The 16,891-nt window shown below is 39.4% G+C and overlaps 1 protein-coding gene across 2 annotated transcripts in view; it reads left to right on the top strand.

Annotated features, from left to right (window-relative positions):
* Window positions 1-16,891, top strand: part of ccdc80 (coiled-coil domain containing 80) — a 40,455-nt gene that overhangs the window by 10,475 nt on the left and 13,089 nt on the right. For both annotated transcript variants that reach the window (XM_020516128.2, XM_048602585.1), the window contains exons 3-4: window positions 3,633-3,766; window positions 15,786-15,937. In XM_020516128.2, coding sequence (XP_020371717.2) covers window positions 3,633-3,766; window positions 15,786-15,937 — 286 coding nt within the window. The remainder of the gene's footprint in view (window positions 1-3,632; window positions 3,767-15,785; window positions 15,938-16,891) is intronic.

The following is a 16,891-nucleotide window of genomic DNA, read 5'->3' as shown; positions in this document are numbered from 1 at the left end:
CTTGTTTTGGGTGTAAATTAGAGTTACAATTCTGTTAAGTATAGATATAAAGATGTGGAATGTGCTTGGTAGATGTTTCATCCTGCTTAATTCCACAACACAAAAATATTTTTAAAAATTTTTAAAAATCTTGACAAGTCAGCAGCTTTTTCTCATACTGTTATGAAGCGGAGGTCGACTCCCCTCATCCCCACCCCGATAACTAAAACCAAAACGCACAGAGAAGCTCACCTTGCCTCATAATCTGTTAAAGGAATTATGAAAAGTGGTAGAACCTGCCTCTTACCTCCCAATCGGTTGTACATGGGAGGTTAAATGAAACAAACTCCTGACAGTCACTCTATAATCAACAAGTAACAATTTATTTATCTAACTCTAACAGTGAACAAATTAACAGAACTACTAAAAACTGAAAAATTCCCCCTCAATTACTAATGATACCCAAATAAAACAAAATTCTAATGGTACACAGTTCCAATAAATATAAGTCCCACTTATATAAAATAAATTAATAAAGAACATTAAAACTTAATCTCTCAAAATTACAGCCGGAATACATCTTCCGGAATGTTCTTCACCCTCTCCACTGATCCTCAGTCACAAAGACCTTTCGCCATCGAATTCTTGCGTCAGGTAGCACTCTTAGCTAAGAGTGCCGTTGTACCTTCAGTTAGATGATGGTTACTCGGTGAGAGCCTGTGATTTTCTCTTTAGGGCTGTTTGTTATTAACTCTAACAGATGGCAGTTGCTCTCACACTGATTTTCAAATGCCTTCTTCTTTTATATCCTTGATGACCTATCAATTTCTCACAATACGATTGATCCTAGGTTGTCAAAACCATCAGATGTAAAATTAATTGGTTTTTAGCCTCTGAGTACCTGGTTTAAATTAATTGGCTGATTTTCAAACTGGTTGTCTTAATAGCAAAACAGACTCTGCCTGGGTTGCTAACCACATAGCCTTTTGAGACAATGTTTTATTTTCAGGACCCCTCTGTGCACCTGCACATATTTTTTTAATTTCCAAGCCGAGGAAAAAAACGCCATCTTTTAAAGCGAACACACGCTCTTCCCCCTATCATTTTGCAAATATCAAATTCTAACATCGTGCCTTCCAATTCACAAGAACTCTACCCAACTTCACAACAATTCAGTATAAGCCGTCTTCCTTTTGAAATTTAGTTTTCTTGCAGCACAGTGGCTCAGTGGTTAGCATTGTGGCCTCATAGCACCAAGGACCCAGGTGCAATTCCAGCCTCAGGCACCTGTCTGGGTGGAGTTTACACATTCTCCGCATATCTGCGTGGGTTTCCTTTGGGTGCGCCAGTTTCCAGGTTAGATGGATTGGCCATGCCAAATTGCCCATAGTGTCCAGGGATGTGTAGGATAGGTGGATTAACCATGGGAAACACAAGGATAGGGTGGGAGGAGGTTGGTGAGTCTGGGTGGGATGCTTTTCGGAGAGTTGGTGTGGTTTTGTTGGGCCAAATAACCTGTTTCCACACTGTAGGGATTCTATGACTGTATTCAGGGTGCAAGATGAAACACTCCAACAGCATGTTTCTTTCTTTAGCAATACTTAAGCTCTGTGGTACTGTGTGATTTGTAAAGTCCAGTTAACCTCATGTGATGCTGCTAATATTTTAAACCTGTTTAAAAAATTGCCTCATCAATTATTCTTGTTGGTAGAAACTGTAAGTAAAAAGGTACAGTGTCTTTTGAGTTTGCACTGACAGAGCAAAGTGATGCAAGAATCCAGTATAACTGCTCCACATTAAACTTCACGAGTGAAGTTGGTATTGCATTCAGAGGTACAGTGCAACATCAGAATTACACATTTGTGTTCCATGAAAATCCCAGGGGAACCTGGCATTGCAGTGAACCACTGCTCTGGAAGCTGGTCTCAGATTAGTCCAAACTGATGGGGTCAAAACTATTCACAGAATTACAGAAGTGCTGTGGCACAGAAGGAGGCTATTCAGTCTATCATACCTACACCAGCTCTTCAAATGAGTCATTACCTAGTGACAATCTACTGCTATTTCTTCATACCCTTGCACAGTATTTTTAGTCAAACAACCATCAGTGTGTCTTGAATGCCTCAATTGAACTTGCCTCCACCACATTTCCAGGCTGTGCATTCCATATTCTAGCTACTCGCTGAATGAAAAAGTTTTTTTCTCACTTCATCTTTGCCTCTTTCCTGATTACTTTAAATCTTTGTTCTCTCATTCTTATTCCTTTATGAGTGGGAACAGTTTCAATGTATTCTGTCCGGTTCATGATTTTGAAAACCTCTATCAGATCTCCTCTCAGCCTTCTTCAGTCCAAGGATAACAGTCCCAACTTCTTCAGTTTATCCTCACAACTGAAATTCCACGTTTCTAGAAAATATTCTTTTAAACTCTCTCCAGTGCAGTCACATCCTTCCTATAGTGTGGCAGCCAGTTTTGTGTCCCGTACTCCAGCTGAGGGCTAACAAGTGTCTTGTACAAGTTCAACATCACCTCCTTGCTCTTGAATTCTATGCCCTTATTAATAAACCTGAGGATGCTTTACTTACTGCCCTTTCTCTGTCCTGCCACTTCAATGATCTGTGTGATTCATGCCTGGATGCTTTTAGCACATGTCTAAATAGACTTCATTGCACAATACAATCTAAAATAGGTTTTCAGATGATCACTGTGGAATTCTGCTAGACACAATCATTGCTAAAGTGGTGTCTAGCCACATTTTGCGATTCCATTTAATACAACAGAAAGAAAGAGGGCTTGGATTATCATTATTCCTGATATGATGGACATAATTTGATGTGTTTTATTTAATCTGGCTATTAACACAGTGTAAATGGTATTCTTCCAATACATGTCCAAGGGTAACAGTCCCAACATATTCAGTTTATCCTCACAACTGAAATTCCACTTTCCTGGAAACATTCTTTTAAACTCTCTCCAGTGCAGTCACATCCTTCCTACAATGTGGCAGCCAGTTTTGTGCCCCGTACTGCAGCTGAGGGCTAACAAGTGTCTTGTACAAGGTCAACATCACCTCCTTGCTCTTGAGTTCTATGCCCCTATTAATAAATCTGAGGATGCATGGGCGGCACGGTGGTTCAGTCGTTAGCACTGCTGCCTCACAGCGCCAGGCACCCAGGTTTGAATCCATCTTCGGGTGACTGTCTGTGTGGAGTTTGCACATTCTCCCCATGTCTGGATGGGTTTCTGCCGGGTGGTCCGGTTTCCTCCCACAGTCCAAAGATATGCGGTCTAGGTGGAATGGCCTTGCTAAATTACCCATAGTGTTCAGGGATGTGTAGATTAGGTGGGTTACAAGGAGAGGGTAGGGGGATGGGTCTGGTTGGGATGCTCTGAGGGTCAGTGTGGATGTGATGGGCCGAAGGACTTGTTTCCACACTGTAAGAATTTTACAACTCTATGTGAAATATTGTGATAGGAATGAAAGTGGAGCCATGCTTATCCATCCTTTGAGCCATGCTTATCCATGCTTGTTTGTTCATGTCGGGTATCTTGTTTTGAAAAAGTATAAATGATCTCATTTATGTAGGAATATAACTTTAACAGTTTTCTTATTTGGAAAGATATTAACTAGTTATATGTTTCATTATCTTAAGACAATGAGAAGCCAGTGAAAGATATAAAACACGGTGACTTGGATCAAAGCCTCATCACTGAACTTCGCAAAGAATATGGGATAACAGAAAATGAGTTCTTCATGGTGCTAACAGATGTGGATATGAGAGTCAAGGTACAAGAAAATTATTTCTCATGCACAGCATCTGTCAATGCATGGGGGACCAGTATAGTTATGATGATCTTTGTACAGTCTGTCATTTGTTGGTTTGATCACATTAACAGCCTAAGTAGTTTGACAACTCAATCAAGCTGTCTAATTTTATTGTTTCCAGGACCTTCCCCTTTTTTCTGAGGTGTCAACTCTTGTTGCATTTTGTAATGTTTATATGTGAGTCTGAACAGTGAGCTATGGTGGCCATCAGTATACTTCATTCGGCTGTCAAGCAATAAATACACACTCAACAGTATGGCATAATCATGATCAGCATTTCAAACTTCTTTTCTAATGACATTTGGGTGAATATCTGTCTCTTCCTTTTAATTGGTGACACTATAATAGCATTGCAAGAGTATGTAACTTCCAATTTTGTCAGTAACTTCTTAATTGTGGAGAAAAATAGCATTCTCCTATATTTCTTTGCAATAGGAAAGCAGTTTCACTCCCAAGACGAGCTTTTCCCTTCACAGGTCCAGTGATATGGAGGCCACTCTTGCTGTTGTCCTAATTGAGATCTACTCTTTAGGCACAGATGAGGAATCATGGTCAAAACCTTCCTACCTATAAAGATGTTCATCAGCTGTCTGATTCACATAGATCACACAATGAAATTTGGACGGAGTGCTTCAGATGTGTTGGCAGATCAAGGAACATCCTTGGGAGCAATCTTTCCCGAAACTCCCAGATCATTACCATCTGCTGCATGCTGCACAACTGTGCAAAAAGATAACCATGGAAAAGATGAACTCACACTGAAGGCCACGCTAACCAAAAGGAAATTGCTGTAGAAATACACCAGACCACTGCCCAAGAAACTTGTAGCCAAGTTTCTGAAACCACGGCAAACAGCCAAGCCATACTGAGAAAAGTCATTCTAAACGTTATTATATATTTATGTATTGTTATATTTTTAGGCCCTCTTCCAGATGCATCTCCTCTAGTCAGTACTGAAGGCTACTGTAACATCTCTACAAACTAAAATGTGACCTTATATGAACAATATTTGGCATTGCATCAATGCCACAGCTTGAACAGAGAACCTGCTTACTGTAGGTTGCTTACTGGAAATCATATGAACACTGCCTTTTATTTAGCTTCTCAATAACTGGACAACGATCACTCTATAATTTGTGAAGCAAGAAACTAAACACAACTAAAGATAGCAAACATAATTCTACTTGATTCACGAATGTTTACCAAGGACACAAAAATAACAAAAGAATCAATATTCCCACACCATGCAAATAACATTACATTTGGAACAGCATCTTTTTCCATGAAACAAAGAAGTTGGGTAATAATCTGCTCCCTAGAGCCTTCATGGTTCGTTCATGGCTATTATACAGTCAGTAGGAAAAAGTGAGAAAGAGCAACAGGGTGGAGTGAAAGTTCTCCTGTTTCTATTGAAGTTCAAACTAGACAAAGGAAATCAGGAAGATTTAAAATTAAAAGCAGAAAGCACTGGAGAATCTCGGCAAGTCTGGCAACATCTGTGAAGAGAATAACAGAGGTAACATTGAATCCAATACGACTCTTTAGGAGGATTTTCTTGTAATTAAACATGTATAAACCAGCTAGAATTTTAAGCACAGATATTTACCACTACTGTAGATTTGTGCCTTATCTGTCAGTAGGTTTCAATGATTAAGTTTGTCACGTTTCCTTGATCAGATTTAACTGTTTATGACATGTTGATGGACTGAGAATCATTTTTAATCACTTCCTTTCTATCTTTTTGTCCCACACCCTTCACATACGAATGCAATAAACAAATAAGTGGAGTTAATATTCATAATTGGTATATTCATATACCTATGAGCAACACAGATGGTGGTCTGTGTTCAGAAATTTTGTATATTCCAATTAGTGAAGTTATGCCCAGTGTGAAACTAAATGATGTTACTACCTTAATATCATGGACTGGAGGGTGTGAATCTTGGGTAAGGCAAGACAAGTATGGGTTCAAGCAGGGATTTAATTCACAACATTGTGTGCAATGTGGATCCTAATGTCATCCCCCTTTCTTCCGGGTTCCGCCTAGGTTGACATGAAGACAGGTGAGGAACCCGAGGCAGCTATCAAACAAGAGATTTAAATTTGATGTTAGATAATTAAGTACTGTTTCAAGCCACAATTTTGGTTTTAAAAGCAAGTCACCCGTTTCCTGATCTATTACTAATGTGAATGCATAACAGGAAGAGCTTCTTCAGTGAATTTGACAAGCAGGAAGGCTTTCCACATTATTCCCAACTTCTTGAACGTCACATTCACTCATTTGCAGCTGCACTTCCCTGCTGTGTGGTTTCACCACAGAATGGACACAAATCATACGGCTCAACCTTGCACCTAAGATGGAGAACAAGAGGAGGAGTAACAATTCCAGCAGCAATACTGGTGCCCTTCTCTTCATCTGAATACCACTCCACATGGCAGAAAGGATAGACATGCAGATCAAGTTGGAAGGAGGCTTAGGCTCTAACACAAGGGCTACAGGCAGAGGATCATCTTTCTCAACATTTGCAAGCACTACAGTCTCAGATCTTTACAATGGGTTGTTCCTGACATCTACAGCTTCCTATAAGAAGTTCACCTTCCCAGTGAACGAGGCTGGCAGATATTGCTGATTGCCCTGAAAGTGTCTGTCACTGGAGAATAACTGCTGGGTCTGTGCCGCACCTGAGGCTTGGGTAGTTGTCTTTTGCAAAGAAAGACAGTTGGAGTTCTGTGTACTTGGAATGGCTTGTGTGGTAAACCAGGAAGGATAAAGTTTGTAGGATGGCTGTGCAGCATGGGTGTGAGAAGGCTGATGGTTTGGGTGGGTGTTGGCTGTTCAGATGGGGATCTGGTGCTGGTAGAGAGGAATGAGAGGCGATACAAAGTATGTTGCTCTGAGGTTTGCTGTGTAGGAGAAGGCTGGGAAAGTCAGTGTTGAGAGCTTGGCACCTGGAAATGTTACACCACTCCTGTGTCATACCTTCCTGAGGTTTTAATCCTCATAATTGTACTGTCTCCATATTGGAGGACGTTGTTATCTTGCTCAGTCCTTTCCTCTTGTATCAGGTGGTTCAGGAAAGTTGACTTCTTTCTTCAATCTTTGAAGGAGCTTATCATATCACAACCCTTCAAATTGCACAGCAGAACCTCTTGGTAAGAGGGACGATCTGAGGAAAAGCTTTCCCCGATCTCCTCTCCATTTCTGTGGTTGCTATGTTGGTAGAAAATTTTAATTTCCCCTATTTTTAAAATTTGTTCATGGGATGTTGGTGTCACTGGCTAGACCATCATTTATTGCCCATCCTTAATTACCCAGACAGCAGTGAAGAGTCAAGGACATTCTGTGGCTGTGGATTCAGGTATCAGCCAGACCAGGTAAGGACAGCAGATTTTCTTCCTGAAAAGAAATTAGTCAACCAGATGGGTTTTTAACAAAAATGGCTACATGGTTGCTGGTGGCTAGCTTTTTACTCCAAGTTTTTAATTAATTCGAATTTCACCATCTGTCCTCGTGGGATTTGAACCTGTTCCCAGGCATTACCCTGAGTTTCTGGAGTACTGTCCAGTGACACACTACACCACCCACGCTTTCACTTGTTCCTCTTCATGTGATTATAACAACTTGTTTGGTGCAACCTCCATAAACATATTGTCTAAATCCTTTGCTTTGTGTGTAGCTGTGCTGAAAGTGCAGATGAAGTAGTGTGGGGAGCTGACTTACTCAGAACGTATACATTTATTTGTTTTTCTCAGCCTAACGTGGCATCTTCAAAAAGGCCTTAGTTCAGTTATATTCTAGATGAATGAATCCCTTCAAGTAGATTGGAGAAGAAAACATGACAAGAATCATCTAGGACTAGCCCTGTTCTTCAAGATGCACCTACTCACTTCCCCAACTTATTCGATATTTTCATATTCAATCAAGATCACTGTAGTGTCTTGACAGGTTCTCATGGATTGACCTGTCCTCCAACTTAAGTTCATTCCCTTCTTGTAACAATGCCATTTTTTCTGGAAATACAGCCTGAAAGTTTCAGGAAATTTAAAAAGAGCTTACAATGATACACAAATGCTCAGTTGAGTAAGAAAGATTTCCAATGTTAAACTTTGATGAATAGAAATTACTCAAAACTACCAGAGATAGAAACCAGAACAGGCCTGATGGTTAGAGATGAACATTTTGGTTTTGTAAAATTATGGAGAAATTAAGAGATGAGAGAGGAATTGACCTGGATTATTTGAAGTATTTCTGATGATGTTTCATGGTTAGTTATGGTCTCATAGTCTTTGTTAGTGTCTAGTTTTTTTTCCTGCAATTAGCTATGTTTAGTTTTGCCTTTCCCAAGAGTTACTACTATTAACAGGTGAGGAGAGTAATGCACACGACTTCATTATGAAATGTTGTACAATCTGAGATGTAAGGTCTAGCTGGTATTTAACCTGCAGAATAGCAACGCCTGGAAGGATTCAGTGGGTTTTAAAACAACTATATTAGTGCCTTGAAGCTACAGCAATAAATGTCTAACAGGTTATGAAGAAAAACTTTGTAGCACATGCACTTGAGACAATTGCTTTTAGTAGGATATTTTTGAGTAGCCTGGCTGTGGAATCTTTTCAGATGCATTTGCTGCCAGTACTTTAGGTATTACTCATGATTTTCCCCGATAGCTATATCGAAACATGGGAAATAGCATCTAGGTGGGCCATTGGACACTTTAAGGCTGCTCTGCAATTCACTGTGCTCATGGTTTATCATTGTTCCTGTATTCGTTGGAGCATGTGTTATTTTGCTTTTCTTCGATCCATAATGAGTTCAAGCCCAGGTCCTGTGAATCTGATTGTGCATGAACAAGAATTTTCCATTTCCCAAGTATTTGGCAGCTATGATTTCCATTGTCATGTGCTTCAGAATACAGTGTCTTTGAAGAACACCAGAAGCCTTTAGTTATCTTATTATATTAGCATGCAAGTGATTTCCAGGCAACCTGCTGAGCAGATGGGAGCTGCCTTAGATTACGTAACTGATGTAAATGCCAAATGTTGTAGGAATTACACCATGTAACTTCCCTCAGCGATAGCAAGCACATTCTGCTGTTCATGTCTGGTTTGCACACCGTCAGTAATTTCTACTCTGTACTCACTTATCTGGGTTCTTCACCTGCAACAGCGTGGTCATTTCTCATGGAGTGCAGCCTCTGATCCGGGGATCTTCATGATATCAGTCATAATTGTTGACGCAAAATTTCCTGAAAGTATCTGTCAGAAAATTAAAAATAAAAGTTGATACTTTGCAACTTTGTCCTCACCAACTTCCCACCAGCATCCACATCCAGAAGATCATAAGCTGCCATTTCTGCCATCTCCAGTGGGATGCCACCACCAGATACATAGTCCTCTCCCCTCCCTTATCAGCCTTCTGCAGGGAGTGTTCCCTCCATGACACCCTAGTCCACTCCTCCTCCACTCCCAAAACTGCAAACAGTCCCATGGCACCTTCCCGTGCAATTGCAGAAGCTTTAACTCTTGACCATTTACTTCCTCCCTCCTCCCTATCCAAGGCCCCAAACACACTTTACAGGTGAAGCAGCATTTTACCTGCAGGTCACTCAATCTAGTCTACTGTATTTCTACTCACAATGAGGTCTCTTCTGTATTGTGGAAACTAAGTGCAGATTTGGTGACTGCTAGGCAGAACACCTACATTCTGTCCACAAAAAAGACACTGAGTTTCCAGTTGCCTACCACTTCAACACACCACCATGTTTCCTGACCAATATTTCTGTCTCAGGCTTGCTGTAGTGCTCCAGCAAAGCTCTGAGCAAGCTGAAAGAGCACCCCATTTTCTGCTTGGGAACTCTGCAGCCTTCTGGACTTAATATCGAGTTCAATAATTTCAGAACTTGAGGCCATGCCTTTACCCCAACCCCCATAAACCAGACCTTGTCATTACATACACTGCTACCACACACAACCATTGTCCCTATTAGCAAATATTTATTCCCCCAGACTGACCTTTAACCACTCCATTGTCTGTCCAACTGTTTTTCTCTCTCTTTGGGCTCTATCTCCACTTATTGTTTACCCTCTCACCCCTTCACCCCATCTTCTGCATAAATACCAATCTTTTCCTAGCTACCATCAGTTCTGAGGAAGGGTCACTGGATCCGAAACGTTAACTCTGCTTTCTCTCCACAGATGCTGCCAGACCTGCTGTGTTTTTACAGTGATTTGTGTTTTTGTTAAATCTTCTGATTTTGACCATTCACAATTCTTTTGGCTTGTTTAACACTTTGTAACTGTTTAAAAAGGGTGCATTTTAAAAACTTATTATCTACAATGCTATACTAAGGCCCATTTATATAAGGCCGATCCCCTTACAATTTTATGTATCCAAGCAGTGCTTTGTCAATGCAACTGCCCCAACAGTAAGCAAGGCATCAAGTCTGTCATAGTCTTCTCCCTCCCTACCAATGCAGCTTCTTCAATGCTGTATTCTTCCAAAAACTCTGCATTCTTTAATTTGTGATCATTACCCTTTGCCACATCATTAATGACCACACCTTCAGTTATGTAGGGTTTAGCTTCTAGAATTCCCTCCTAAACATTCTTTCCACAATAACCCTCGCTTCTCAGATACTCCTTTGTTTTTACAAACTCAGGCTCACATTCTCAAATAACTTTCTACATTGATCACCATCAATTCTCATCTGACTATGTTCATGTGAAGATCCTTGAGTTGGGGACATGCTAGAAATGCAGATTGTTGTAGTAGGCCAGGTGGAATGTGGCTTCACTGTACATGACTGGAAATTTTCTCGTTTTTAAAACTTTTTTTTAAGGTATCCATTCAAATATTATTAAACACAACTAAATGACTTTTTCCCACCATCAAGTTGCCCATGGTACTTTTCCTGTCTTTTCCACCACCACTAAATCACCCATGTTGCCAAATGCTCAATTTACGTGCAAAGACCATCAAGCACAATGCAGTACCACCAATGGTGAGGAGCAAGGTAGCAAGAGAAGGAGGGGATTAAATTAAAATGGATTTGGGGGGGAACACCAAAAATGTAACCACTGGATGTTAATATAGCAAATAGTTAAGCAGTTGATTGAGGTTAATTAATTGACTGGATGGATATGAAGGGGTGCAGGTGGTATTGGTGTATGGAAGAGCTGTAAAACTGAATAGGAGGGTTCTTGTAGTGCAGTGATAGTGTCTCTACCTCTGATCCAGAAGGTAGAGTGCAAGTTCGAGTCCCATCTGCTCCAGAGGTGTGTAGTAACATCTCTGAACAGGAAAATCATAGCTAAATGGAATGAAAATATAGACAGCTCTTGCGGTTATACCAGACAACAGGAATTGGGGAACTATACTGGAAGAATAAACTCCAGGAAAGCCCAGTATATGGTTAACAGGTGCTTTAGATATGACTTGAAAGACTACTACATAATGTGCAATGAAATTTCCTAAATGGAATACTAAGGTTTGTGAAGTTGTGCATAGCACAAAAGGTTTGGAAAAAGAACACGGTGATACTGATCAGGCAGAGGAAATTGTACTATTTACAACAAGCATTAGCTCAGTAATGCAGTTATAGACTCATTCATTTACGCTGAGTTAGTCATTAAGTGCATGAACACAGTATATTGAGTGGATTGGTTAAAATATTACCCAGATTCTTTAAATATTATGAGAAAGAAGTTTAAGGACTGTAAGAGTTCTACCTGCTTTAGGTTTGGTAATGTGAGACATAACTCAAAAATGGATGGGGACTAGACTGGGGATACTGGCTAGAATCTAAACGACAATAGTAGTGAATTTGCCAAATTACCTAGTTAGAGTTATGTGTGAAAATCTGAACATTGTGGTAATGACCACAGCAATGGAAAGTTCCTTCATTAATGAAGTGCGTGAAAGAAATCCTATGGAAGTAGATGAGATGCTTGATAAAATCCTTGCCGACCAATCGAATTGTAAGTTAATACTTGCCCTGACATAGGCACAGGATCTCACTTCACATGATTGAGAACTATTGTCCATATCATCGGGAGAAATCCAAAAGTTCTTTCAGTAAGCAATGATCCCAGACTTGAAAAGGTATCAGAATTAGCTTTCATTTTTTCTAAGCACTTGAATGCCCTGTGTGCAGGGAGAGATGCACTTATTAAGTGTGAGGTTTAAGAGAAAATTCAGCGAACCTTGCAGCACCATATAAAGTCATCAGAAATACATTCTAATCCACGGGACGTGGTATAGTATGAAGAAGAATGGCTGAGTCAAGTTATAGGTAATGCTGGAGAAACAGTAATTTTGCATTATGGTAATCAACCTGTTAGAGTGTATTCCCCTTACAAAATTTTGTGATCCCTGTTGCCATTACTAGGCAAGTAGGTCCCAAACTGAAATCTGGCTTGATAGATCATATTTTCTTTTATTTTTAGTTGAACAGAAACACATGCATGCAACGCTGCACATTTGGTTTTAACAATAAAATGGCAGTTTATTAAACACTAGAAATTAAAATCAAAATCAAATAAAGCAAACCTATAATACAAATTTAAAGATTTCACAACACACAGTGAAATACAAGCCTATTCATCTCAACAGCACTCATGTAAAGTACTTATACCTGAGGCAATTCACTTCTCTATCACCAGTGTAGGGCTTACTAAACTGTGGCTTCAATTTGCAATCTTGCGAATCTGATAGCTTCTTCCTCGATTCTTCATCCAGTTGAGCTTAGATTTTCTCATCTTCAGGGTTCAGAGGTGACCCCTTCAGGGTTTTAACCTAACTCATCTGGCCCATAATTATGCTCCTTAAACTGAGGTAATCTAATAACAGTTCTAAACTATCTCCCTTCTTCAGGAGCAACTGCCTTATACATCCAGCTTCAGCCAAGACTTCTGCAAAAGTAAATTCGAAAGGGTTTTCTTCAGCTATAGGTTTTTCCATTAAACCAAGAAAAAAATAAAAGATCCCTATCTAATTGTTTACTCTATTCACTTATAAAGCTTAGTTAATAACAACAAAATCCCATTATTCTGCAGGAGATCTCTGTCTCTCACTTTGTACTTTAGAAGAAACCACCATGGCTACAGAAATACTTACAATTTAATTATTAAATCCCTTCATAGGCACAGACTAAACCTACATTGTAGTAGTTAAAAATCTAAACCCTAAAATAAATGGTATTATTATATATAAATAAATAGCACACCATATCACAATCTGAACAAGTCACAGACATCAGAAAGTGATGCGGCACAAAACACTTACATTCACATATGTTGTACAATTGAGAATCAGATTCTGACAAATGAATGGCTGACTGAATATGGACAAAGTGATACAAAGACAACAGACAAGGCTATTCGACCAGATGACAATGACTTAGAGTTGGCACTGAAGTAACATATATGCCAGAAGGGACCAGTGAATGGAGAAATTCCACCATTGTAAGAAAAGCAGCGAAAGCCACTTGAAAATGGAAACATTGGCTAAATGTGCAAGATGAGGGATAGGAACTTACCTCCATGGATTAAAAAAAAATATAAAAATGTTGAAGTCAGAAAACATAGTTTGTGTTCTGAAAGTGGATCTCAAAGTGAACGTGGCACTAGGAAAAAGCTGTGAGCTGACAGAAGTGATTCTGATCACAGGAGGATGAGAGCTTACAGTCTTGAACAAGATACAATGGCAAATATAATTGTTGTTTGACAAGAACAAGAATGATGGAACAGGCTGGAAATACCATGAGAAGTAGAAGCTTAGGAGATAAGTTGGTAAAGAAAACCAACAGAAAGAGTTGGAGAACTAGAAAAAATTTAGTGTTATACACTGAGGTGCCAGAGAGTAGACAGGCAGCCTTATCATTTAGATGGATATGTGCGGAAAAATGTTCCGAAGATGGGACAGTTAAGGCCAAAGCCAGACAAGTCACTCATAGTTTAAAATAAAAAATTGGTAATCAAGATGTTGGAATGGATTTCCCTGACAGAAAATGTCTTCTTGAAAATCTGCTTAGCTGTTTTAGCAACATACTGTTCGGAATGCAAGTCAATCAGTTTAAAAGCTTCAATTTTAGCAGGGAGAAAAATTTCAAAGGGAAATATTTCAAAACCACCTAAAGAGGCAGATGAGGGAAAGCAATGGAAATTAAACAGATGTGTTTCTGTGTCGAATGCCCCAGTGAGGCTCTGGTATTTCTCAGTTTAGGTTTGTCTAGCTGAAAGTGGATTGATTTCAGCTTAAAGCTGACACAGCAATGTTCTGAAGAAGTATCATTCTGAACTCGAAACATTAACTCTGTTTCTCTCTCTACAGATGCTGCAAAACCTGCTCAGTTTCTCAAGCACTTCCTGTTATTATTCCAGCAGTGTTCTATTGGTATCACAAAGAGAAATTTCCAGGCAATTTTATGGTACATGTTGATGATTTTCTGTGATGAGGTTCTGCAGAATTTGAGTGGTGTGTGATAGGTATAGTGAAAAGTGAATTTAAGATTGGAAGCTGGGCTTCTAGGGGTCTTCAAAAAGTAGGGTTAGTCTTTAAGCAGAATAAGTTTGGAATGACTTTTGATCAACTGGCTTACTTGTAAAGTGTTAATCACGTTCTGATAAATCAAACCAGGCTCTCACAAAAGGATGATTTTACATCTAGAGAAGAACAGGCCAGTTAAGAAGTTGGATTGGAGTTAAACTGGTTGTACGGTCAGCCTAGACCCAATGCCAATTTTGATGTATTCGAACTGAGTACTATGATGAAACAAGCTACTATTGAGGAAGTCTTTGCAGCTGTACATGATCCAGAGGATAGGAAGTTAATCCTTATTGGCGAGGCTTCACCTGCTAGTCTTCCAGATTACTATTCAACTATGGCAGAGTTTTACATGTTCTTGGTTTCTTGGAGAAATCTTATACAATGGGGCAATATGAGTAAAGTTTGCCCACAGAATGTTATGTAGATACCTTTTCTCTGTGGGACAATGAACATTAAAGAAAGGGGAATTGCTTAAAAAGGTTAAGAATTGACCTTGCTGGCATGAAGGAAATGTTAGAAAAAGAGATTACTTTAAAAAAAGGTAGATGCAAATCACTGCTTATCAGATTCTTTCACAAAAAAGGTGTTTTTTGCCAAGAAATCATTGGCATCCTCGAAGACAGGCACTTGGTGGTATTGGGAGTTAAAAGAACATTTCAAAAAATAAATTTTTGTTTGGTTTTCTTTGTTATCAAGTTTTTTTTTATTTTAAATAAAGAAGTGGAAGAATGGAAGTTTGATTATATCATATGGAATATGAAAATATGTTACTGTTCAGTTGAATAATTAAAAATTATAGAATAGTAAAAAGTTAATTGTTGAATTTTCAGTAGTATTATTCAAAGATTGTTTGTTTGCATTCAATTTAATTTGAAAATGAGGGGAATCAAATGTGTGTAATAACATCTCTGATCAGGTTCATTGGAAAATATCTAAAACCAAGTAGTTAGAACTCTTGTGACACAGTGGTAGTGCCTCTAACTCTTGGTTACACGACCCAGCTTCTAGTCCCACCTGCTCTGTGTTAAATTCAATGCATGTCCGACTGGGTTGTTTTTTTTTTAAAAAAACAAATAAAGTAGAGAGGATCATTCCCACAGCGTTTGAATTATGAAGCCAATGTGTTATGTTAAACTTATTCAGAATGAAGGTTAGACCATACTTGGAATACTGTGCACAGTTCTCATCTTCATATTACAAAAAGGATATAGAGGTATTGGGGAAAGTGATTTTAAAAAATTACAAAAATGTTACAAGAACTGAGTAGTTAATAAACTCTATCCGCAGCGAAAGATGTCTTGTTTCTGTTTCACAACTGGCTTGGATCCAGATTGACATTAGATGGGTGCTACTGGTCTATTTTGTTTTCATGTCTAACTGAATCCTACAAACAGAAAGAACTGAAATGATAACCAAGGATATCTGTTTCAATAGCAACACTATGAAGTACCAATCGCTATGAAAGCTGTGTTCAATTTGATTGACACCTTCACAACAAGAATCAAGGAGATGGAGAAACAGAAGAGAGATGGCACTCCATGCAAGAAAGAAGATAAACCTAGATCATTGGAAAATTTCTTATCCAGGTATGTGTGATTTTAAAACTAAAGAGTAATACAAATGAAACACATTTGTTTGTATTCACATTTTAAAGTGCTTTTCTGTTGCTGAATTATTTGCCTCCTGCTCTCTGATCACTATTGTGCCTCATACTTTTATATTTGGTACCAGTCACATTTGACCTAGTGTAAAAATGATTATGTTACATCTTTGCGCAGTCACTATGAAATTATATTTTGGAATTATATTTACTCAACACATGACTTGAACGCTGATTTCATCGGGCTGAATCTCAATATTTTTGGCAAAGTATGAGTTGGATCAGGATTTTGGAAGGTCTTCCAGCCATGAGACCAAGTGAGGTCTTTCACCATATCTTACCAAACTCGCCTCATTAACTATCCACACTGCCTCTATGACAGCCATCACATCCAATTCCAGCCCCATGTTATTACATGTCATTTCCAGAATAACTCACCACTCGGCAGACAGCCACTGGAAAATCAGCATCTCTTGAATCTGTGCCATCTTTAAAAGTTGCTGTACACCCGGATGAGTACTTCCATTCCGAAGTTTCCCTGCTCAGTCAAGGATATTTCCAGAAGATGTCTGAGAGGGGAAGCGGCACTAGAATTTTCCAATGGGGTCCTGGAGGTCCAGGTCGAGGGGGGTGGTACAAAGGAGAGGAGTCCTCTTCCTGGAAAACCAGCAGACGAGGTCATTGCCAGCTGACCCTGGGAACCTGATCTGAGGTTGCCACCCGCGTCAGTGTCATATCCAGGGGGTGGAGGATCCAGCAGAGTGGCATAAGAAGGTCATTGATCTTCTCCATTATGCCAGGGTAAGTGCTACGTTCTTCTCTCTGCTCCCTGTATCTCTGCTACTGCACTTACCTCCCTCCAAGGCTCAATGAAACGCGCGTCATCTTCCCTCACTCGTTGTCTTCCCTCACCCATTGTCAATCCCCTCTAATCTCCCAT

Source organism: Rhincodon typus, chromosome 11 (assembly GCF_021869965.1).
Source record: "Rhincodon typus isolate 14 chromosome 11, sRhiTyp1.1, whole genome shotgun sequence".
In the NCBI taxonomy this organism is placed as follows: domain Eukaryota; kingdom Metazoa; phylum Chordata; class Chondrichthyes; order Orectolobiformes; family Rhincodontidae; genus Rhincodon; species Rhincodon typus.
The sequence above is the reverse complement of the archived record's forward strand: the minus strand, read 5'-3'. Positions and strand labels throughout refer to the sequence as shown.